This window comes from Mya arenaria, chromosome 15, assembly GCF_026914265.1.
Source record: "Mya arenaria isolate MELC-2E11 chromosome 15, ASM2691426v1".
NCBI lineage: Eukaryota > Metazoa > Mollusca > Bivalvia > Myida > Myidae > Mya > Mya arenaria.
In genome coordinates this window covers 31,059,362-31,085,306 of record NC_069136.1, presented here as the reverse complement: position 1 = coordinate 31,085,306, position 25,945 = coordinate 31,059,362, and the positions used below count along the sequence as shown (strand labels likewise).

General features: G+C 39.5%; 2 protein-coding genes across 5 annotated transcripts in view; both read right to left on the bottom strand.

Annotated features, from left to right (window-relative positions):
* Positions 1–7,471: 7,471 nt before the first annotated feature.
* On the bottom strand, positions 7,472–11,237 carry LOC128218845 (uncharacterized). Its single transcript, XM_052926576.1, has 5 exons — positions 11,096–11,237; positions 10,411–10,506; positions 9,888–10,064; positions 9,447–9,569; positions 7,472–7,941 (listed from the first exon to the last, which is right to left on the bottom strand). Exons 1-5 carry the CDS (start codon positions 11,169–11,171, stop codon positions 7,865–7,867), a joined length of 549 nt encoding a protein of 182 aa, XP_052782536.1. The 5' UTR covers positions 11,172–11,237; the 3' UTR covers positions 7,472–7,864.
* A 5,316-nt stretch (positions 11,238–16,553) lies between these two features.
* Positions 16,554–25,945, bottom strand: part of LOC128220526 (uncharacterized) — a 29,951-nt gene continuing 20,559 nt past the window's right edge. For all 4 annotated transcript variants that reach the window (XM_052928955.1, XM_052928954.1, XM_052928956.1 and 1 more), the window contains exons 11-17: positions 24,375–24,480; positions 23,806–24,054; positions 23,226–23,347; positions 21,813–22,011; positions 21,366–21,564; positions 20,737–20,964; positions 16,554–17,843 (exon numbers count right to left, since the gene is read on the bottom strand). In XM_052928955.1, the coding sequence (XP_052784915.1) occupies positions 17,395–17,843; positions 20,737–20,964; positions 21,366–21,564; positions 21,813–22,011; positions 23,226–23,347; positions 23,806–24,054; positions 24,375–24,480 (1,552 nt within the window). In that variant the 3' untranslated portion in view covers positions 16,554–17,394. The remainder of the gene's footprint in view (positions 17,844–20,736; positions 20,965–21,365; positions 21,565–21,812; positions 22,012–23,225; positions 23,348–23,805; positions 24,055–24,374; positions 24,481–25,945) is intronic.

Below are 25,945 nucleotides of genomic sequence, written 5' to 3'. Positions count from 1 at the left end.
CTTACACGCATTCTGCCTCTGAAACAGGTGAACTAGGTGTAGCCGTATCTACAGCGACAATGTCTTACACGCATTCTGCCTCTGAAACAGGTGAACTAGGTGTAGCCGTATCTACAGCGACAGTGTCTTACACGCATTCTGCCTCTGAAATAGGTGAACTAGATGTAGCCGTATCTACAGCGACAATGTCTTACACGCATTCTGCCTCTGAAACAGGTGAACTAGGTGTAGCCGTATCTACAGCGACAGTGTCTTACACGCATTCTGCCTCTGAAACAGGTGAACTAGGTGTAGCCGTATCTACAGCGACAATGTCTTACACGCATTCTGCCTCTGAAACAGGTGAACTAGGTGTAGCCGTATCTACAGCGACAATGTCTTACACGCATTCTGCCTCTGAAACAGGTGAACTAGATGTAGCCGTATCTACAGCGACAATGTCTTACACGCATTCTGCCTCTGAAACAGGTGAACTAGATGTAGCCGTATCTACAGCGACAATGTCTTACACGCATTCTGCTTCTGAAACAGGTGAACTAGATGTAGCCGTATCTACAGCGACAATGTCTTACACGCATTCTGCCTCTGAAACAGGTGAACTAGATGTAGCCGTATCTACAGCGACAATGTCTTACACGCATTCTGCCTCTGAAACAGGTGAACTAGGTGTAGCCGTATCTACAGCGACAATGTCTTACACGCATTCTGCCTCTGAAACAGGTGAACTAGGTGTAGCCGTATCTACAGCGACAATGTCTTACACGCATTCTGCCTCTGAAACAGGTGAACTAGGTGTAGCCGTATCTACAGCGACAGTGTCTTACACGCATTCTGCCTCTGAAACAGGTGAACTAGATGTAGCCGTATCTACAGCGACAGTGTCTTACACGCATTCTGCCTCTGAAACAGGTGAACTAGGTGTAGCCGTATCTACAGCGACAATGTCTTACACGCATTCTGCCTCTGAAACAGGTGAACTAGATGTAGCCGTATCTACAGCGACAGTGTCTTACACGCATTCTGTCTCTGAAACAGGTGAACTAGATGTAGCCGTATCTACAGCGACAATGTCTTACACGCATTCTGCCTCTGAAACAGGTGAACTAGATGTAGCCGTATCTACAGCGACAATGTCTTACACGCATTCTGCCTCTGAAACAGGTGAACTAGATGTAGCCGTATCTACAGCGACAGTGTCTTACACGCATTCTGCCTCTGAAACAGGTGAACTAGATGTAGCCGTATCTACAGCGACAATGTCTTACACGCATTCTGTCTCTGAAACAGGTGAACTAGATGTAGCCGTATCTACAGCGACAATGTCTTACACGCATTCTGCCTCTGAAACAGGTGAACTAGGTGTAGCCGTATCTACAGCGACAGTGTCTTACACGCATTCTGCCTCTGAAACAGGTGAACTAGGTGTAGCCGTATCTACAGCGACAGTGTCTTACACGCATTCTGCCTCTGAAACAGGTGAACTAGGTTTAGCCGTATCTACAGCGACAGTGTCTTACACGCATTCTGCCTCTGAAACAGGTGAACTAGATGTAGCCGTATCTACAGCGACCATGTCTTACACGCATTCTGCCTCTGAAACAGGTGAACTAGGTGTAGCCGTATCTACAGCGACAATGTCCTACACGCATTTCATCTCTGAAACAGAGATGAACCAGATGTAGACGTATCTACAGCGACAATGTCTTACACGCATTCTGCCTCTGAAAGAGATGCGCTAGATGAAACCGTATATCTACAGTGGCACTAGCGCGGTGTCTTGATTCCTACACATTCCGCATTTAAAATAGAGGAGTCAGATATTAATGAAACATATTCAAAGGCGTTATCTTTCTTGTGAACGTTGATCAAGATGTGTATGCTACACAACGTATCGAAATAAGCATATTTGATTACGTACGCATTTGTATTGTTACGTGTTCATGAGTCTATTACATAACGGAACTCACTTATCAATTTCCACCAATTACTTCCTCAACTTATATATTCCCACCAATTACTTCCTCAACTTATCAATTCCCACCAATTACTTCCTCAACTTATCAATTCCCACCAATTACTTCCTCAACTTATCTATTCCCACCACGAACACCTTATTTTAAAATATGAAAAGAGAAAGAAGAATGATCAATTCCTTCATAATGCTCAAATCCTCCATTCCTACCTGGTGCTCCCTCAAATCATCACTAGTGCTTCCTTAAATCCTCTATTCCTACGTGGTGCTTCCGCAAATCATCAGTAGTGCTTCCTCAAATTCTCCATTCCTACCTGGTGCTCCCTCAAATCATCACTAGTGCTTCCTCAAATCCTCCATTCCTAGCTGGTGCTCCCTCAAATCATCACTAGTGCTTCCTCAAATCCTCCATTCCTACCTGGTGCTTCCTCAAATCATCACTAGTGCTTCCTAAAATCATCAATTCCTACCTGGTGCTCCCTCAAATCATCACTAGTGCTTCTTCAAATCCTCCATTCCTACCTGGTGCTGCCTCAAATCATCACTTGTGCTTCCTAAAATCCTCCATTCCTACCTGGTGCTCCCTCAAATCATCACTAGTGCTTCCTCAAATCATCAATTCCTACCTAGAGCTCCCTCAAAGTATCAATTCCTACTTAGAGCTCCTTCAAAGTATCAATTCCTACCTAGAGCTCCCTCAAAGCAGTCGAAGTTGCTGAGGCAAGTATCCCCGATTGCCTTCTGGACTGTTGGGATGCACATGTCGAGTTTCGTGTTCCACGTGTAGCTAGGCTGACATTGACACGTCCCTGCCGTGCACGACGCCCCGCCCATACAGAACTTGTTAGCATTGCAAGGCTCCCCGGAGTATACCATTCGTTCTGGGGAGATAATAATCAACGTATGACAAATAACAGCACGTATATTTGAGTTTGTTTTTGGGTTCGGTTGAGTTACCGAACAACGTGTGATTGCTCTGGTTTCTCCGAGCATTGTGGTCTTAACAAACTTCTAATATTGCTTACTCCATAATTAAGTTCTTGCTGAAATTACTTTTTCATACTTCTATTGTTTTTACACCACCATATCGGAATGGAAACAAGTAGGCGGAGCTAAACAGTTCGGCTATTGGCATGCGAATAAATAACGTTATTCACTTAAACCACGCGTTTTTGAACGTTATCATTGGGGACATGATACATGATTTCGTCACACAAGACTATCGGGATTGATTTAATCAAGTTTAACTCGGGTTGTGGCGCAGTGACAATGTTATATGATTGACATGATAAGCATAGGAATGTATACTTACTACAGACGTTTCCGTCCAGATAATAGTCCTCCATACATCGGCACACACCTCGAACACAGTTGACGAACTGCTTATAGCACCAAGAGTTGGTCGTCGTCACCTGACAATAATCGCTGTTCAGACATGGTTCTCCCACTTCTATGCCGTTAACAGCAACCAAAGCACTGCCCATACAAACAATGAAGTGTGCAAGGGAATGCCTCATAGTGTCTTTAAAATGTCTCTGTTTGTGACACCGACGAGGGATTTAGTTCATTTCGGATGGCCATAGTCACGTGCAGTCGAAGGTCCAAAATTCCTTAGTATCTATATGTTACCATCACTTGGCGGCAAGTGGCAGTGGGCAGGAAGAGTCAATCTTGTTATCAGATTCTATTTAAAGTAATTCCTTCGATGTGATATGATAAGTCATAAATACTTTATTAAGTATAATGGGTGTCACTTATCTCATTAAGATTATGCCACAGTATAATGATCAGTTTTACATTTTATTTTGTCGGATAATGAGAGGCATCTGATGAACCCGATAAAGCTACTTTAGACATCAATAGGTTGTTCTAGCGCTAAAAAACCAATACCAAGCCCGGAAAGGCTACTTTAGAATACAATAGGTTGTTACTGCGCAAGGTAACCAATACCCTAATATAACATTAAGTACGCCTGCTAAACTTGCTTTTTTGGTGTCAACATCTTGGTGATGCGCGAGATTACCCTATAACACTACAGATTAACGCTACATAAAGCGAAAACAGGTTGTGGACGCCCAAGATTACCCTATAGCATCCCTGATAAACGTTCCATAAAGCAACAACAGTTTAATGACGCCCAAGATTTCCCTATAGAATGACTGATAAACGTTCCATAAAGCAAAAACAGTTTAATGACGCACAAGATTACCCTATAGAATGACTGATAAATGTTCCATAAAGCAACACCAGGTTGTGGACGCCCAAGATTTCCCTATAGCATGACTGATAAACGTTCCATAAAGCAACACCAGGTTGTGGTCGCCCAAGATTACCCTATAGCATGCTTGATAAACGTTCAATGACTTAACAACAGTTTAATGACGCCCAAGATTACACTATAGCATGAGTGATAAACGTTCAATGAGTTAACAACAGTTTAATGACGCCCAAGATTACACTATAGCATGAGTGATAAACGTTCAATGAGTTAACAACAGTTTAATGACGCACAAGATTACACTATAGCATGAGTGATAAACGTTCAATGAGTTAACAACAGTTTAATGACGCCCAAGATTACACTATAGCATGAGTGATAAACGTTCAATGAGTTAACAACAGTTTAATGACGCCCACGATTTCACTATAGCATGCCTGATAAACGTTCAATGAGTTAACAACAGTTTAATGACGCTCAAGATTACCCTATAGCATGACTGATAAACGTTCAATACGTTAACAACAGTTTAATGACGCCCAAGATTACACTATAGCATGAGTGATAAACGTTCAATACGTTAACAACAGTTTAATGACCCCCAAGATTACACTATAGCATGACTGATAAACGTTCAATGAGTTAACAACAGTTTAATGACGCCCAAGATTACACTATAGCATGACTGATAAACGTTCAATGAGTTAACAACAGTTTAATGACGCCCAAGATTACCCTATAGCATGACTGATAAACGTTCAATGAGTTAACAACAGTTTAATGACGCCCAAGATTACACTATAGCATGACTGATAAACGTTCCATAAAGCAACAATAGTTTAATGACGCCCAAGATTACACTATAGCATGACTGATAAACGTTCCATAAAGCAACACTAGTTTAATGACGCCCACGATTACACTATAGCATGACTGATAAACGTTCAATGAGTTAACAAGAGTTTAATAACGCCAAAGATTACACTATAGCATGACTGATAAACGTTCAATGAGTTAACAACCGTTTAATGACGCCCAAGATTACACTATAGCATGAGTGATAAACGTTCAATGAGTTAACAACCGTTTAATGACGCCCAAGATTACACTATAGCATGAGTGATAAACGTTCAATGAGTTAACAACCGTTTAATGACGCCCAAGATTACACTATAGCATGACTGATAAACGTTCAATGAGTTAACAACAGTTTAATGACGCCCAAGATTACACTATAGCATGACTGATAAACGTTCAATGAGTTAACAATAGTTTAATGACGCCCAAGATTACACTATAGCATGAGTGATAAACGTTCAATGAGTTAACAACAGTTTAATGACGCCCAAGATTACACTATAGCATGACTGATAAACGTTCAATGAGTTAACAACAGTTTAATGACGCCCAAGATTACACTATAGCATGACTGATAAACGTTCAATGAGTTAACAACAGTTTAATGACGCCCAAGATTACACTATAGCATGACTGATAAACGTTCAATGAGTTAACAACAGTTTAATGACGCCCAAGATTACACTATAGCATGAGTGATAAACGTGCAAAGAGTTAACAACAGTTTAATGACGCCCAAGATTACACTATAGCATGACTGATAAACGTTCAATGAGTTAACAACAGTTTAATGACGCCCAAGATTACACTATAGCATGAGTGATAAACGTGCAATGAGTTAACAACAGTTTAATGACACCCAAGATTACACTATAGCATGAGTGATAAACGTTCAATGAGTTAACAATAGTTTAATGACGCCCAAGATTACACTATAGCATGACTGATAAACGTTCAATGAGTTAACAATAGTTTAATGACGCCCAAGATTACACTATAGCATGACTGATAAACGTTCAATGAGTTAACAACAGTTTAATGACGCCCAAGATTACACTATAGCATGACTGATAAACGTTCAATGAGTTAACAATAGTTTAATGACGCCCAAGATTACACTATAGCATGACTGATAAACGTGCAATGAGTTAACAACAGTTTAATGACGCCCAAGATTACACTATAGCATGACTGATAAACGTTCAATGAGTTAACAACAGTTTAATGACGCCCAAGATTACATTATAGCATGACTGATAAACGTTCAATGAGTTAACAACAGTTTAATGACGCCCAAGATTACACTATAGCATGAGTGATAAACGTTCAATGAGTTAACAACAGTTTAATGACGCCCAAGATTACACTATAGCATGAGTGATAAACTTGCAAAGAGTTAACAACAGTTTAATGACGCCCAAGATTACACTATAGCATGAGTGATAAACGTTCAATGAGTTAACAACAGTTTAATGACGCCCAAGATTACACTATAGCATGCCTGATAAACGTTCAACGAGTGAACAACAGTTTAATGACGCCCAAGATTTCACTATAGCATGCCTGATAAACGTTCCATAAGACAACAACAGTTTAATGACGCCCAAGATTTCACTATAGCATGCCTTATAAACGTTCCATAAGACAATAACAGTTTAATGACGCCCAAAATTACCCTATCACATGCCTGATAAACGTTCCATAAAACAACAACAGTTTATTGACGCCCAAGATTACTCTATACCATGCCTGATAAACGTTCCATAAGCAACAACAGTTTTTGGACGCCCAAGATGTACCGATAGCATGCCTGATAACGGCTCCATAAAGCACCAAAAAGGTTGATGACGCCCAAGATTGCCCTAAAACAGTGTCTGGTAAAGGCTCCATAAAGCAACAACAGGTTGATGGCGCCAAAGATTACCCTAAAGCATTGCCTGATAAAGGCTCCATAAAGCACCAACAGGTTGATGGCGCCCAAGATTACCCTAAAGCATTGCCTGATAAAGGCTCCATAAAGCACCAACAGGTTGATGGCGCCCAAGATTACCCTAAAGCATTGCCTGATAAAGGCTCCATAAAGCACCAACAGGTTGATGGCGCCCAAGATTACCCAAAGGCATTGCCTTATAACGACTCCATAAAGCACCACAAGGTTGATGGCGCCCAAGATTATTCAAACGCATTGCCTGATAAAGGCTCCATAAAGCACCAAAAAGGTTGATGAAGCCCAAAATTATCCAAACGCATTGCCTGATAACGGCTCCATTAACTTACAACAAATAAATCGTTTATGGTTTATTTTTTCATAAGTTATAAAAGTGAAGTGTACTTGGAACACACTGTATCGGTCAAATATTGACTTCATTTTGTGTTTAAGCACTAAACGGAATATAAAATACACAGTGATATACAATACATAAATAAGATGGAAAGAAAACTCGTTATAATATAGTTTAAGTACTTTTTTTCCTTTAGTGTCGAAATTTCATGCATTATTGTTTTCTAGAAAAGCTGGATTTTTCCTTTATGCGGCGTGCACAAACATAATTGTTACTATATGTGACTACAAGAATAAATACCTATAAAATATCAACATAAAGTGTTAACGGTCGGCGACAGTTTCGGTGCCATTTGTTGCTTTAAACATGTTACACATTTTTATTTTATTTAAGTCCAGTAGAACTTGTAACTGTTCATTTTGTGCACCTGTGTTGCTTATTTCCAAGGAAAGTCGAAAGTTCTCCAAACACAGGTGATGGGTTTAATGGTACGGATGAATGGAGGCTACTTCTGCTGGTTACCAGCTGATCACATTACTTCAGAAGAAGAAGACAGGGAACCAGTAGCGATACAACCAAACCGGAAATACCATCGGCGCCATTACCAGCGGCTGAAAGAAAGGTATTTGACATGTAAATATTGCGAGAAGCTTCAATCATTAATGAATTATAATATGTATGTTGTTGGTTATGACATTGTTTACTATAAATACCAGGGAATTGGTGTCATATCATTTCGAAGATCCGACTGTAGAAACATCGATTTACCCTGCGTGATAGGATAAAAAAGTATTCTGTTTTCTATGTTTTTTTGTAATCTATGTATTCTGTTATCTATGTATTCTGTTGTTTATGTATTCCGTTGTCTATGTGTTCTGTTATCGATGTTTTCTGTTATCTATGTATTCTGTATCTATGTATTATATAATCTATGTATTCTGTTGTATATGCATTCTGTTTTCTATGCATTCTGTTTTCTATGTATTCTGTTATCGATGTATTCTGTTATCGATGTATTCTGTTTTCTATGTATTCTGTTTTCTATGTATTCTGTTTTATAATTATGTATTATGTTATCTATGTATTATGTTATCTATGTATTCTGTTATCTCGGTATTATGTTATCTATATATTCTGTTATCTATGTATTCTATTTTCGATGTATTCTGTTTTCTATGTATTCTGTTATCGATGTATTCTGTTTTATATGTATTATGTTATCTCTGTATTCTGTTACCTATGTCTTCTGTTTTCGATATATTCTGTTATTGATGTATTCTGTTTTCTGTATATTCTGTTATCTATGTATTCTGTTAGCGATGTAATGATGTTTTCTATATATTCTGTTATCTATGTATTATGTTATTTATTATTCTGTTATATATGTTTTCTGTTTTCTATGTATTCTGTTATCTATGTACTTTGTTTTCTATGTATTCTGTTTTCAATGTATTCTGTTATCTATGTATTCTGTTATCTATGTATTCTGTTTTCTATGAATTCTGCTTTCTATGTATTCTGTTTTTGATGTATTCTGGTATCGATATATTCCGTTATCGATGTATTCTGTTATCTATGTATTCTGTTTTCTATGTATTCTGTTATCTATGTACTTTGTTTTCGATGTATTTTGTTTTCTATGTATTTTGTTATCATTGTATTCTGTTATCGATGTATTTCGTTATCTTTGTATTCTGTTTTCTACGTATTCGGTTATCTATGATTTTTGTTTTCTATGTATTCTGTTTTCTATGTATTCTGTTTTCTTTGTATTCTGTTATCTATGTGTTTTGTTATATATGTGTTCTGTTTTCTTTGTATTATGTTAGCTATGTATTCTGTTTTCGATGTATTCCGTTATCTATGTGTTTTGTTTTCTATGTATTTTGTTATCAATGTATTCTGTAATCTACAGTATTTATTTGTTGGGCATTTTTAATAAAATCGTCAAATTGCGTGTGTTATATATAATCCCTCAGTGATGATTTACAATGTATTTCCATCATTCCTGACTGATAATAAATCCTGTGTTAATATGGTATTGTATGATTTGCAATTATTTCGATCGAAATCAACGCATGTTCTTTTGACATAGGTATGTTAAAGGTAAACTCACTGATTGTGACACACTTGCTCGTGGAATCGCCGGGGCACTGGTAACACACTTTCGACTTGCACGTGTTAGACGCCGTGCAGGTCGCGCCGTCCGCTTTGTCGTTGCTACTACCTGTGGCCGTGGCTGGAGCATGAAATATTGGGATAGGAAGATGGGAGCGAAAATGTCACCAAGACCTGTATGGACCTCGTCGTGTTGAGGTTGATACAGAACTATTATAATATGAAATCATTAACATTGGTGAAACAGGTTTGACAACATCATTTTTCACTACAAATGTGCCAAACACTGTAACAATGATAAAACAAAATTCCACATTATTCGGAAAATTGGGTAAAACGTAATTCTCTGCGCTTGATATATTATGTTTACTTTACAATTTATATTTAATTACAAGTCCAATTCAGAGTTTTTACATAGGAATCAAACTTTATTTCCTACTCTGGCAGATCTTGAAATCAGCGGAGCTGTATGTGTATGTGAATTTGTCTGATCCGCTGGGGCAGGCGCACATGTTGTTCTGGCACGTCTCAGACACTTGGCCCGATGATGTCCACATTGACGTCGACGTCATGGAAACGCAGCCTACCGCGCTCGTACAGGCAGTGTCTAGGTTAGCTGGAAATTACGTAAATGTTCATCGTCAGATAAACAGTATGTCTAGCGTCAGGTTACAACCTTGGAGACAAGATTAATAAATTTATATTTATAGCAAACATTCATCTAGGCTTAGTGTTCGAATTATAGTTTGCCTACTGACAAAAAACAACAACCGCTTTACCTAGTTTAAATCAATAACAACTATCAGCTGAATTACCAAAATAATTGTACGGCGAATTTGAAAATTTGAAAATTACTGCATCCCGATTGTTCAAATTATAATTTCGAACATTAAAGTCTGACGCAAATGTTGGAGCGAACAAACTAAGCTGTGTAAGGGACACCTTAAATGTACGATTCTTACGTTTCGTGCAAAAGTATGTGCTATCGAGCACGTAGCCTGATTTACAGCGGCAGTACTTGGGGGTGGTGGTTCCAGTATTCGCCACACACTCGGACTCTGAAATAAAGAATACATGTTACTTGTAGCTAGTTTTAAATGTATAAATGGTATATTCTCTTTTTAATATCGTACCTGACCGAGTTGTTCGGTGAACAAAAATATTGTCTAAGTTTGTTGATGATCGGACAAAGGTTACTAAAGTAATTGGTCGAACAAGATCAACTTTAGGAAATTTGTTTAAATAAAGGACGATGACTCTCGAATAACTCGCGATATGGCTGGTTATGGATCTTTTTCAAGATATTAAGCCAATACACATAATGACCAAAATTGGTGATGACCGGATAAAAGCTTCTAAAGTTATTGATGGGACATATTTTAAGTAATGTTATATACTTAAGGGGCGATAACTCTCGATCGAATCAACCGATATGGTTTCCGAGATATTTTGATTATACACATTCTGACCAATTTCGATAATGATTTCACACTTCTTAAGTTAATGATCGGATAACAGACTGGACGCCTGCAGAACGTCACAGGGAATCTAAAAAAACTCCTGTTCATTCAAGTTGGTGATCATACCGCAGTGTGAAATTGAAACACATGATACTCTCGTAATATAATGAGAATGTGGACGCCTTACCCGTGGTTCCCTCATAGCAGTCAGAGTCAGCCGTGCACACCTCGCTGATGAGTTTCTTTCCGTCGGTAATGCACATTTTGACTCCCGAGTGATAGATGGTCCCGGTCGGACAGGCGCATGTGGTGGTCTGACACGTGGTACCGCCTGTACAATACTTGTTAGCGTCGCATGTTCCACCGTTGTCTACCATCAGTTCTGTAACATGGGATGGATTATGACTATGGGTTGTACAATGTTTACGAGGGCAAATTTCACTGAAGAGCGTTCGTAAAAGTGAATAGCGTTGTAATTTAACGTTAGTTTTTGAACGGTTAAGCTCCGCCTTTTTGCTACCGTTCCGATATGGGAGTTAATGTTTTAAAGATGAAAAAGTAGACACTCTCAAAGATGGTTCAATGCTCATTTCAGATGATCTTCTACACTTAAGTTGGGAAAACATTGACGACTAGAAAGTTTTTGAGTAATGATAATTTTTGAAAAAGTCATTTTGTAAGACATATAGACAAAGCCTTCGATTGAGAATATTATGGTGGCACGAATCTGGCGCCAATATCTTAGCTATTCTTATACTTGGCCAGCAGGAATTTACTCACTGCATGTGCTACTGTCTTCCATGTAGCCATTTTTGCACGTGCACGTTCCCTTTGAGCACGTGGAAATCATCTTGGAGCACTCGGAGTTCGTCACCGTGCAGTCTGACGTCGCTGAGCACGCGGCATTAAGCGCCACCGCGTTCACTGAACGTGCAAAGAGGCACACGACCGTCAGTGAGAATAGTGGAGCACGAGACATGTCGGACTTGGAATATTTCCTGGAAAGTAATGTAATTAAATCAGTCAAATAAATGTCAATCATACAGTGGTTGACACTCTTATTAATACCATATAGTTTCATGAAGCATAGATCTGCATTACGCAGAAAAAGTTTTATTAAAATGGCAGATTCGTGTAATAATGAACATGTGTACAAAGGACAAAGGATTCCCACTCATACACAATTCATATTATCTTATTTAATTGTTCCCTTTTATATTTATTTATTTATTTTATTTTAATTACTTTGTGTGTGTGTGGGGGGGGGGGGTCAGGAGATAGCAACAACGCGACAGCTTATAAAAAGGCTCCAGGTGCGTCGAGTTTGTGCGGACTTTTCCCGCGAGGAAGTCTTCTATCAAACAGAAACGCAGTTGACGAAGGTAAATGAACTTAATAATTATAGTGTATTATAACAAACTCCGCGCAGTGTTACTTCCCTTGCAGTACAGTAATCACTGCCTTCACAAATATCACGTGATGATAGAAACGGCACGTGATTGCAATTTACAAAATGGACGGAACACCTTTAAAAGAAATTCCAGCAACATGTTTCATTTGTTTAGAAAATAAACGATTTTATTCCATAAAAGGAAAAAATGCAAAACGTTCGATACATGTCTGAATAGCTAACAACACATCCATGTTGATATTGTAATTTGTAAATCCTACTTTCAATTTGAAAAAAGACCGAACATTTCCGAATGTTTTTTTTAATTGTTATTTTTTTATAAAACATATTATGCCTATCAACTGGCGTAAAGTAATTATTTAAGAAAGGATATAAGAATAAATATATATGATTAAAAAAAATGCCATTAAAAGTTTTCATCCAATTTTGGATGAAAATCTTGTGGTGGCAGTGATTACTGTACTGCAAGGGAAGTAACACTGCGCGGAGTTTGGTATTATAATAGTGTGCTGTATACACACATTTCGCCTTACAAAATAACAGTTCATCGACCTCCTCATTGGCTTATTATATATATATATATATATATATATGTATATGTATATATATATGTGTGTGTGTGTGTGTGTGTGTGTGTGTGTGTGTGTGCGTGTGCGTGCGTGCGTGCGTGCATGTGCGTGCGCGTGCTTAGGTGAAGCACTTATTTTTTTATAATCTTGTTTATGATTATTGTAAAACATATGCCGTTAACAATCTAAATCAAATAATATATTCAAATAAACGCTAAAAACATCCGATTCGGATTCATCTATCAAAATGTTATTTCCTAGAACTGATTCCACATGCCGTCAGTTTTTAGAATACATGAACAAACTCATAAGTGTAAATTCCTCTACGTAAGAGAAAAAAACAACACATGCACATTTAAAAGATTAATTTAAATAAGATCCCTAATCAAGTTCTAAAACAGCTTCGCATGTGAACGGACATTAAGCTGAATAGAAATATCACACAACGCACTTGGATAACTAATTTTAATTACGCGAAAATATTTTAATATTCGACCTAATTAACACCATTTAACCAACCTCATATCTTTAGGCCATTTTTTTTTAATCAATTTGAATAAAAAACAAGCTATCAGGATAAGCTAATTGAAATTCCCAATGAAAGAACACATCACTTACCTTTTCAAATCGGGATGCTGAAGGTGGGCCGCGCGGCTGTGAATTGAGCTCACAGCGTCCTTCTGCCCACCCGTCTGTATCAGTCACTATGACAACCACGCACCTGCTGGCTGCGCGAGCACTTTATTATCGCCATCCGCCTCTATCAGTCACTATGGCAGTAACACTGTTTTCTGGCTGCGCGCGCAGGATGTTATGACCCGACTTGGATGAAACTCAGTCGCTGAATTGGTTTCAAATTCAAATGACAAAAGCTGATCAACTATAACAGAACATATATTTGACGTGAGAGGTTGGTTTTTGTTTACTTGAGTACAAGTCAGTGCGGCAAGCACGAGGTTATTTGTATCGTCTGAGCTAGCGGCCACATGTTCTACCAATGATGTTTGGTCAACTATCATGATACTTCTAGGAAATATTCTAGCGTCTAGCGGCAACTGTTTCTTCCAAATAATACATCGAATCTGAGTGCGTGTGTTTATATCTTATGAATATTTGTAATATGGGTAAATATAAGTCATAGGTCAAATATAAGAAAATCTGGTCAGTTAATCTGTCTAACCTCCGCTAAACTGAGTCCAGCACATTGAGAGAAATCCACCATTGAAACCAGACGACCACACAGGGTCATGAAACACAGTATAGTTTGCTATAATGTTCATTTCATGTCTCACATATTCACGGACTTTTAGTTCTCATTTTCCTTTCAATGAGAAATCGAACGAGGTTGGGGTTTTTTTTGTTATTTTTTTTCATTTCGTCACCTTTTGCTTTATTCATGTTGTACCTGGTATGACTGTATTATTACTTAGAAATATTCCAACTTAGGGACTAGTTCATAAATTGCAGAACAATGCTTTCAATAGTTTCCACGTTGCATGATAAAATATGAAGTTTAGTTTGTTTTATAAAACTTTACACTTTAATTGATCATGAAACCTTAAATTATAATAGCCCTGCTTATCGTTTTAATTTTAAATACCAACTCAATCATAACAACTCGGCCATCTCCGACATAGATACAGGCCGAGGTGTTCCGATTGATATACATGAAGGTTACACGGTACTATTAAAATATCCTTTATGTCTGTAAACCTCCTACGCAGTAATCTCCCTTGGTGATAGCAAAAATGCCGAGTTTTGAAAAATTTACCTTGAGCTTATTTGTTTGTTTTGAAAATGCCATTCGAAAGAATGAACTCCATATAATTCCCCTTTGATATTATAATATTTCTATCCCCATTCTATATACTCATATGAGTGAAATGTGTTACATAAACTTGTACAAAATATAAAGCAAGGAATTCACAGAACATGCCGGTACAAATAAAAGGTGAATTTCATGCTATTTTAATCTATGTATTAGACCATTGACTCTATTTAATCCGAAGAAACGTATGTATATTTTTGTTATTATTCAGTTTTAACCGGAGGATTAGCTTGGGAAAAAATAACCATAATGTCTTTCGAGCATATGTACACCCAACATAAAACAAAATATGTTCATTGAAATAATAACCATTTTTGGTTATCTGCATGCACGTTTTTCTTCTAATTTAATTGCGCCGACTTGATGCTATGCATCAACTTTTTTCTTGTCCTATCTGATTCTCTGTAAGATCCACGTAAGGATATGTGCATTGATTTAGAAACTATCACGTCCTCTTGGCGACATCCTATTAATGTTTCATAGATCCACGTGCTTCAAAGACGTAACCGCCAGTAATGAAACTGTTATCAGAGTTAGTCACGCAAACAAGCACTTTAAAATTCTCCTTGGTTGCGGAGTAAGACTTTTTCTCTTTTACAGTCACCTTTCTTGACGATTTCTGCAGTCCAAGCTTCTATTTATGTACTCAACAGCAATTTGAAAAACAGACTGACATCCCTTAAAGGATTATCACATGCCTTACTATATTGTACGGATCTATACCATACAACTTGTAATATCTATTAATTTAACCCCTCGTATAAGCCGGGACTCGGAAGGACTTCCAAGACCTGTTATAGAGCATATTAATCCTAGATCACGTGTCGTACCCCGGTGGCTTCCAAGACCTGTTATAGAGCATATTAATCCTAGATCACGTGTCGTACCCCGGTGACTTCCAAGACCTGTTATAGAGCATATTAATCCTAGATCACGTGTCGTACCCCGGTGACTTCCAAGACCTGTTATAGAGCATATTAATCCTAGATCACGTGTCGTACCCCGGTGGCTTCCAAGACCTGTTATAGAGCATATTAATCCTAGATCACGTGTCGTACCCCGGTGACTTCCAAGACCTGGTATAGAGCATATTAATCCTAGATCACGTGTCGTACCCCGGTGACTTCCAAGACCTGGTATAGAGCATATTAATCCTAGATCACGTGTCGTACCCCGGTGACTTCCAAGACCTGGTATAGAGCATATTAATCCTAGATCACGTGTCGTACCCCGGTGACTTCCAAGACCTGGTATAGAGCATATTAATCCTAGATCACGTGTCGTACCCCGGTGACTTCCAAGACCTGGTATAGAGCATATTAATCCTAGATCACGTGTCGTACCCCGGTGCCTTCCAAGACCTGGTATAGAGCATATTAATCCTAGATCACGTGTCGTACCCCGGTGGCTTCCAAGACCTGGTATAGAGCATATTAATCCTAGATCACGTGTCGTACCCCGGTGGCGCTCTATGGCAGCACTTGGAAATGAAATCAGTGTCACACTTTCAAAAAAAAATGAACGATAATATATTTCAATGTAAGTGATAAGTTTTATCAAGAACATTTAACGACCGATCATGCAATGGTGCGACATACTTTAATTATATTAAAACTCATTTCAAAATGCGGAGATTGGTTTTAATATCGAACGGAACACTTTTTTCTTTATGCAGTGTATTTGAAATCTCGTGAAAGCAAATACACCTTACAGGATAATACACATGCGCCGTGTAAACAAAGTATCCACTTTTTTACCACAATATATTGCTAAGTACATATGGGGATGGGTAGGGTAACAATGTTTTAAAATGGTTGAAATCAATAAAAGACATAACTATTCTAAAGCGACTATATAACTGACTACAACATCAATAGGCATTATAACAAGCGGAAACGTAACGAAACTGTTTAAACAAACAAATATACAAGAAAACTATTCATATAGACAACAGGGACATGATTGCCCCACATAGCACCGACTGTAAGTCAATGTTCTTGGCTGTGTCAGTCAAGGGTAGCAAGTGTCGAAAGCACAAAGAAAAAAACAATTGCAGTTGAAATGAGAAAATATCCTTATTGAACCAAAAGTCAGAAATTTAATAACGCTTGTAGATTGCCACTACACGGCTACATTAAACAAAGATATTCCTGTTGCGTTTTGGTATGGAGAATATTATATACATGTATATATATATATATATATATATATATATATATATATATATATATATATATATATATATATATATATATATATATATATATATATATATATATACATGTATATAATATATATTTATGACACGAGAAAACCAGGTGTGACCCGGCGTAGGAATTAAATTAGAACACATCTAGTAGACCACCATGAAAGCGTTAGCATGCGGAACAAAAATTAAGAAGCTTATACATTTTTTCTTTGTGGGTGTCATGGCAACTATATGAGAATATCCAAACCAGATGACCAATACAGAACTTGGCTAAACTAAAGTCAATGCTGTATTTCATTGCATGTATTTTGAATTCACAAGTCCATGTGTATGTTAATACATCGAGGCTGAAGAAAAGAAACTCGCAGTTGTTCGCATACCACCGAAATATATATTATAATAAATTTGACTTTAAATGCTCTGTTTAAATGCAACTCAACGTATTCTTATATAACAGTACAGCAACAAGCTACTTGCCTAACTCAGGCACATTCATTTTAAACGCCCGGGCAGTTTTTACAGCCTTCAAGATTTTCTCTTTCACCGACCCTAACCTCTGAACAACAATCTTATTCGTTGGGTCGATATCGAGACTGGAGGTGTCTGTAATAATCTTCGCTTTTATTAATCCCTTCATGATAGCGTCAGTTATTGGCACGCGTTCCCACGTTACGTTGTTCACGTAAACACCCTCCTCTGCGTCAAGCAGACCCTGGCTGATCGCGTCATGGAATGACAGCTTGTCACGTTTACGCTGGTCGATGACGCCATTGACGGCGTACGTGATGGTCTCCTCCTCTGATTCATCCGGTGTGCCCAGGAAATTAGCCTGCACATGACCCACATATATGGCATCCAGGAGGGGCATCCTCTCCCCGCCCGCTCCAATATATATAGGCTCCGTCTTGCTCAGGATTCCTGGAAGGATATTATATTTGGTATGATTAGGGTATGGAAAATAAACGCAGACAGTTTTCACATATAATTAAATCAGTTATATGACAAAGTCAATGCCAAAATAATTGGAAAAAAAATAGAGATTGGCTGTGTTTTTATGCCATTCACCTTGTGGCGGACCACTAGCACGACTTTGCCGATTGCAATCTGTATGGTCATTTGAAACCCTACTTTAACACATTAACGCGCGGCTTATAAATATGTTAATGTCAGAGTAAATGATAACGCGTTATCGGCGGAGTAAAACACGCGAAATACGAGTCATTATGATAAAACGTTCAAACGATAAGTGACAGACAATCAGAGACAATGCATTATTCAAATATTCTATCGTTATAAATGATTTATATCTCTAATTGATAATGTTTAAAATAATATTAATTTCCCTACAACTCGGGCAAGATGTCTTGACACCATGGATCGTGTCATGGTTTTGTTGTTCAAACCTCAAGAGGATTCAAAAATGTTGGTTTAAGTTGTGACACACTTGACTTAAACTTTATGTTCAAGTATCGCTTACAATATTTCTACTGTAACAATACATTGGTATGCTGCTCGGCACGTGACAATTGCTAACTCAGAGTACACTGGTATGCTGCTCGGCACGTGACAATTGCTTACTCAGAGTTCACTGGTATGCTGCTCAGCACGTGACCATTGCTAACCCAGAGTACACTGGTATGCTGCTCGGCATGTGACCATTGCTTACCCAGAGTTCACTGGTATGCTGCTCGGCACGTGACCATTGCTTACTCAGAGTACACTGATATGCTGCTCGGCACGTGACAATTGCTTACTCAGAGTACACTGGTATGCTGCTTGGCACGTGACAATTGCTTACTCAGAGTTCACTGGTATGCTGCTCGGCACCTGACAATTGCTTACTCAGAGTACACTGGTATGCTGCTCGGCATGTGACAATTGCTTACTCAGAGTACACTGGTATGCTGCTCGGCATGTGACAATTGCTTACTCAGAGTACACTGGTATGCTGCTCAGCACGTGACAATTGCTAACCCAGAGTTCACTGGTATGCAGCTCGGCACGTGACAATTGCTTACTCAGAGTACACTGGTATGCTGCTTGGCACGTGACAATTGCTTACTCAGAGTACACTGGTATGCTGCTCGGCACGTGACAATTGCTTACTCAGAGTACACTGGTATGCTGCTCGGCACGTGACAATTGCTTACTCAGAGTTCACTGGTATGCTGCTCAGCACGTGACCATTGCTAACCCAGAATTTGAATTACCTAATTGCATGACAAAGTCACTGTATTGGCAAGAAAAATACAAAGACATTTAAGTCAAAACCTTATGTGTGACCCTAACAGTCAAAACCTTATGTGTGACCCTAACATTTGAATCCCAGACATGAATCTAGTCATGGCAAACATTTGTACCAAGTTATTTAAGCCAAAATTCAAGGAATTTAGTCCATATTGTCCAGTCGTTTGTGCTTTGCTGTTTTAAAATCGTTCAATCATCAAATCATTTTACCATCCTACTAATCATGGCAAAGCTAAAGCCCTAACGCAAAGAACAAGACATTTTGGCCAATGACCTTAAAATGTGACCCTGACCTTTGATGTACAAACCTTGGTGTTTTACATGACACACCATCTTGTCATGGAGAACATTTGCGCTAAGTTTTTTTTACATCCTTCTTTGCATTGCAACTTACAGCCCAATCTAATAACCTAAGGATGTCTTCGGAAAATCTGTTGAAACAGAAAAGAACCGTGAACGACGAAGAATGTTCCAGTTAAAATAGTGCAAATATTTTATGATGAACCGATTTATCACTCCATTAAGCGTATACCAATAATCCATATGTTTTATACCCATTAAAGGAGCATTGTAACGCTCCCGTCGTGTTTTAAGCAATTCTTTGTGACAACCGTCGTTACAAGAATTACAGGGCGAGGAATCACGTGACTTCAAAGGGATCCTCACATTGGTCACCACGGGACACAACAGATGTAAACAAGCAAGTAAGTTACGTGACAGAAACTATTTTCTGCTTCTACACGTGTGAAATATTTTGGATTTGCTTCTATTTGAATGACTTTTGGCCAAATATTTCAACTTGACGGAATTTTGTAGAACGATGCGACCCTGAAAGGTCGGCCAAGGATTGCATCATTAATATACACCGTTCCGGACACAAATTAAAAAAAAATATGATAAATTGAGTTACATGAAAAGTAGTAGGTTTAAGCTCTTGCGCCCTGCAATTCCTCTAATATATATCTATATACCAAGTTTCATTTAAACCCTTTAGTATTGTTATAAGCTTATTAATGCATACTGTAAAAGTGGAAGGGTGAGATAATTCAGCAATGACTGAAGTGTGTGGTTCTTCAGCACAGCATTTGTGCATATTGCCCTCTGTCTATGTTGCAATTTTTAGAGAAAACACATGCAGTATTGCTTTGAGTTTTGCTCCAGGCAAAAGTGTACTGGACGGATGAAAGGACGGACAAAACGGCGACTGGACATTATTTCTGACCCTTTCAAAACCATAATGCTGTATGCAAAATGTATCCACAGTTTAAAGTATTTTTACTGTTTCCCATATAATAAAATAAATGAAAACTATGCAAAGGTGTATTATAATGACATTTTGAGATCCCTACTCGTAAATACTTTAATCAGCGTCGACAAATTTTGCCATGCATACTTCTTAAACAATAAGAGTTATTTTAAAGTTAAATGACTCATGATTTCTCGAAAGATTCCGTCATAATTTCTTGGTACTTCGTACTACAGATCCAGTGATGATACTTAATCTTCCGCACGTTCTTCCCTCTAATTTGAAGCTAACTTCACTCAAGATGTTTACAGTACGCACCTTTCTCATACGCGGCGTCCGGTGAGAGCTGTTTGTCTGTGGCTGGGTCGGTGACGGCGGTGACTGTGTACGGGCGGCTTTCCCGGGAGGTTCGTACCGTGATGATGCCGTACGACGAACGCTCCTCTCGGACCTTCCGCTGAGACTTGAACTCCACCGTGATGTCACCGTTAGCCATCGCCTCCTGGTAGGACACGCTCGTCCCTGTCACGATGTCCACGTAGCGACCTGAAACAACACAAACATGGCGTTTCACCGATTTTACTACCAAGTGAACATGTATTATACTTGCATTTGTATTTTACGTTGTCGTGAGTTTTGTTTTGTAGTAAAATGTCACAAAGAATACCCGGGAAGATGATATTCTCCTTAGTGTCGACTGGAATATCATAATATTTCCTATATGTCCTATATAAGGAGGAAGTCTCATCCCGTACCGTTTTAATGGCGTCCTAGAATATATACTACGAACACCAGATATCAAAGAAGCTACCTAGTAAGAACTAGAAAAGCCGAATGGAGCACTGCAGACACGATTTCGCTTCTCCCGTACTTGTTAGGGGAGATCACTGCGTATAAGATTGCGTACACGACCAGAGAGGAGTATGTGGTAGTAGATTATGTGTTACCTGCAACCTGGTCAATGATGCCCGCAACGACCGCCTCCGTGAGGGAGATGTTCTCTTGGGTCCGGGGATCGTACACACTCTTGATGATGTATGTATGACGCACTTCCTCTGTGGACTGAACCACTTCGTCCGTGGTGAGCTGCTGCCGCCGCCTCACTTCCGTCACTTCCGTGCTGCTCGTCCACTGATCCTCGTCCTCCTGAATATACGTGTAGCGAAATAACATACGCACATTGTTTTAACGAAGTGTCGACTTACAGAACATATAAACAAAAAGTTTATTTCGATACTTTTGCGGGTCAGAAATATTACATTTGCTATTATTCCCCGTCACTGTAAAATTCACCTTCTGTGATTAATGGAAAAGATACAGCCATGTATATACTTTAAATATAGCATGCATATTAACAGTTATTATTAAAAAAAAATACGAAAACAAAGTCTAACGTCTCCGATGGTCAGTTTGGCCATTGCGTCACTGACGGTGCTGTCTGTTCTGTCCGCCGCTTCTGACGTCATCGTCTCCTCCACCGCCACTTCCGGTTGGAGCCGTCCGCCACGTGGCGTCTCCTGTAGGATGAGGGCCGCCTCCGCCTTGTAAGTCTTCCCGTCCCCATTTGGTAACTCGAGGTTTGTGTCCCAGAACCTGCGGAAAAGCACCGTTGGAAGACGGTTGTGGGTCTGACTACATGATCATGAACAATGGGTGTTCCCCTTAATGGGGAACGATCATTCCAACCTTGATACTCCAAAGAAAGCAGTCACCAACTGAGGGTTACCAAGTCCCTATTGTTATTGATTTCAGTCACAACCCCAGTATACTTCCCGTATGAATTTTAGTTTGGAGTCGACAAATGCAAAAAGTATTAAAACGAAGCGAGCCGGTACAGTAAAAATGTTATAAAAAATAGACGAGTGCCTCAACTTCTATCGAGTCTAAAAGTAAACCTAAACATTCTGTGTGTTCGAAACAATAGGTTTGCATTTAATTACACCAACAATGTAATATTCACTTTAGCGTGCATATCAAACCTTATTAACTGAAAAGGGGAGCGTTTGACTCTGAATCTTAAAGACATGCAAGGCTAAAATGTCGTACTTCCTGTTTTCTGCACTACAATACACCGAAAACACATATAGATATACAGAGATATATATTATGTCCGACATACGGAATGTTTAGGGGTATACAATCAAATCCAGAAGTTCTACAATGACTCTTCGCTAAAGATGCATTCCGCGTATTTGTTCCTTAAAGAACGACACAAGCTCAAACAATCGCGCCGTGGAGCGAACGCCAGCGCTCGTCTGTTGGTATGTTACAGTAGTAAAATGGGCCATAACTGGACACCAAGTCAGAGTCATGGGTATTGTTCTATCTGAGCGTCATGTCTCTGGCAAGACGTCTACAGAGTTCCATTTAAATTTCTTTTAACAGTTTTTGAGAAATGGCCATGCATGCCGACGACCCCACCGGCGACAACGCCAAAAATACTTTGACAATACCTCTACAAGGCAATGACAATGCGTCAACCATTTGTCTTCGAAAATCAGACGAACTAATAAATATAATGACTAATGAGCATTACTATGTTTTACTTAAGCTTCATAATTGCCATGCTAAAACGATTTGGCATGCGGCGTCATATTCTAAATGTTACTCTGAATAATGGTGTCATTTGTGTTTAAACTGCTGAGCAAAGACGCCGTTCAAAAACAGAGTCCTTTGTGGATAACGTATTACTTGCTGGGGCCATAGCCATGCCCTGATCGTTGAACCCTAATTCTTATTTCAACGCTAAAATTAACTGATCCCTACTGACATATGTCAATCTGCAGACTGTTGCATCATGGGTATACCTGATGTAGTGCGCGGTGGTGGTATATCTCAGCTGGTCCCAGCGGTCACATACGAGGATGTAGCGGGGCTGCCGGAGCATCTCCGTCACAGACCTGTATGTGTCCCAGTACGTCCAGAACTCCTGCAAAGCAACATGATTATACGTATCTCATATGGGCGAGAGTGCAAGGTTCATCCCAACCCAAGTGTACGATGTTTGTTTTGCGGAAATGAGGGTTACTGATAAATGCTTTTTCTCCAACCGCATTTATCCAAAACGTAGGGAACACGTATTTTAATAGTTCGGACATGCAAAGGATTTCCAGCGAGGCTCAATAATTGAATCTGCTTAAATGGGGTGGGCGAGATTACATCGAGTTCATTAATTCCCAGAAAAGATACTAGTGGTACAGATTTTATGGGATATTCAGTCAATACAATACAGAACATTATCATTTGAATGAATGTACAAAGGAGCGCCGGAAAACAGATAATAGACACCAGTCATAGCATTTCTTTTAAACCGTCTTATAATGATCTTAATAAATATCTCAAACTAAAGCACATCAGCTTTCTACGTTCCTTAATAGCCATCTTTACCTTGTACTGGCTTAACAGATCATCCAACATCTTGGCTTGCACGACTACCTCCCCATTACTTCCGGTTGAGGGCGGGGGTGGGTTGGAATTCGCCTCCTCCAGAATGGTTTGAAGCCGCGACATCCGCTCCTGCAGGTCCTCGAACCCCGGGTAGCCGCGCCATGTGCGGCCAAGCTCCTCGTCCACGACAGACAGTGTCTCTGACAGCTGCCTCCGGTCCGCTTCCGGCATCCTCTGGATCGCTTTTATCTATAATGTGGAGCAAATGTGCTTTTCGGAAATAATTTAAGACAATTACATGTTCTATATGAAATGTGCCTCGTAGGAACGATACTCCCTGATAGGTTGACATTTATACTTCTAGCTAATACAAGTATTTTAAAAGAAAGGCATGAAATGTATTGATATCTTTCACAGTTTTTATAGGTTAGAAGTTGGCATAATGATTGAAGGCTTAATCGTGACTGTGTCTGGACATTACCTACAAGTTCAGTGAAATTGCAACCAAACTCCACACCAATAGTTTTGTTCCAGCTTTAAAGTCATCTGAGAAACCATAGAAACCATACCTCCTCCTCATTCCAGTCCTTAAACACGAGCTGCATGAATGCGATCATCTGGTACCCCAGACGTTTAACGCTCGAAGTCCACAGCCCAAGAAGTTGGAGGCGTAACCTGGAGACAGAGGGTAAAAGTCAAACATGAGTTTAGAGTTGAGGTAAAATACTTGTTATAAATAAGTGGATAAAGGAGAAAACATTTATTTCCATTATAATGAATATTTAAAATGATAATCCTGAACAATTACAATATTATCCACCTTTCTCCGTGTAATTAAAAGAATACTGTGAGCAGTCGCCTAAAACTTATTTTTTATTTTCGCACTGATTGGTGAAGTAAATCCGTAGAACGAAACATCAAATTGAAGTGGTCAAGGTCAGTCATGGTGTGGCCGAAGGTCAGTAATGGTATGGCCGAAGGTCAGTAATTGTATTGCCGAAGGTCAGTAATGGTGCGACCGAAGGCCTGTACTGGTATGGCCGAAGGTCAGTAATTGTATTGCCGAAGATCAGTAATGGTACGGCCGAAGGTCAGTCATGGTACGGCCGAAGGTCAGTTATGGTGCAACCGAAGGTCAATTATGGTATGGCCGAAGGTCAGTTATGGTGCAGCCGAAGGTCAGTTATGGTGTAGCGAAGGTCAGTTATGGTGTGGCCGAAGGTCAGTTATGGTGTGGCCGAAGGTCAGTTATGGTGTAGCCGAAGGTCAGTTAAGGTATGACCGAAGGTCAGTTAAGGTATATCCGAAGGCCAGTAAAGGTGTGACCGAAGGCCATTAATGGTGTGACCGAAGGCAAGTAATGGTGTGCGCGAAAGTCAGTTAAGGTATGACTGAATGTCAGTAATGGTGTGACCGAAGGCCAGTAATTGTATTGCCGAAGTTCAGTAATGGTGCGACCGAAGGCTTGTAATGGTGCGACCGAAGGTCATTAATTGTATATCCGAAGATCAGTAATGGTACGGCCGAAGGTCAGTCATGGTACGGCCGAAGGTCAGTTATGGTGTAACCCGAAGGTCAGTTATGGTATGACCGAAGGTCAGTAATAGTATTGCCGAAGGTCAGTAATGGTGCGACCGAAGGCCTGTAATGGTGCGACCGAAGGTCAGTAATTGTATATCCGAAGATCAGTAATGGTACGGCCGAAGGTCAGTAATGGTACGGCCGAAGGTCAGTTATGGTATGGCCGAAGGTCAGTAAATGTATTGCCGAAGGTCAGTAATGGTGCGACCGAAGGCTTGTACTGGTATGGCCGAAGGTCAGCAATTGTATTGCCGAAGATCAGTAATGGTACGGCCGAAGGTCAGTAATGGTGCACCCGAAGGTCAGTTATGGTGTAGCGAAGGTCAGTTATGGTGTGGCCGAAGGTCAGTTATGGTGTGGCCGAACGTCAGTTATGGTGTAGCCGAAGGTCAGTTAAGGTATGACCGAAGGTCAGTTAAGGTATATCCGAAGGCCAGTAAAGGTGTGACAGAAGGCCGTTAATGGTGTGACCGAAGGCAAGTAATGGTGTGCGCGAAAGTCAGTTAAGGTATGACTGAATGTCAGTAATGGTGTGACCGAAGGTCAGTAATTGTATTGC

Coding starts and splice junctions, on each gene's coding strand:
- LOC128218845 (XM_052926576.1), bottom strand. CDS start 11,171: ATGTGCATTACCGACGGAAAGAAACTCATCAGCGAGGTGTGCACGGCT. Junction 10,507..11,095: donor CTGCTATGAGGGAACCACGG/GTAAGGCGTCCA, acceptor TCTTTATTTCAG/AGTCCGAGTGTGTGGCGAAT. Junction 10,065..10,410: donor CACATACTTTTGCACGAAAC/GTAAGAATCGTA, acceptor CGTAATTTCCAG/CTAACCTAGACACTGCCTGT.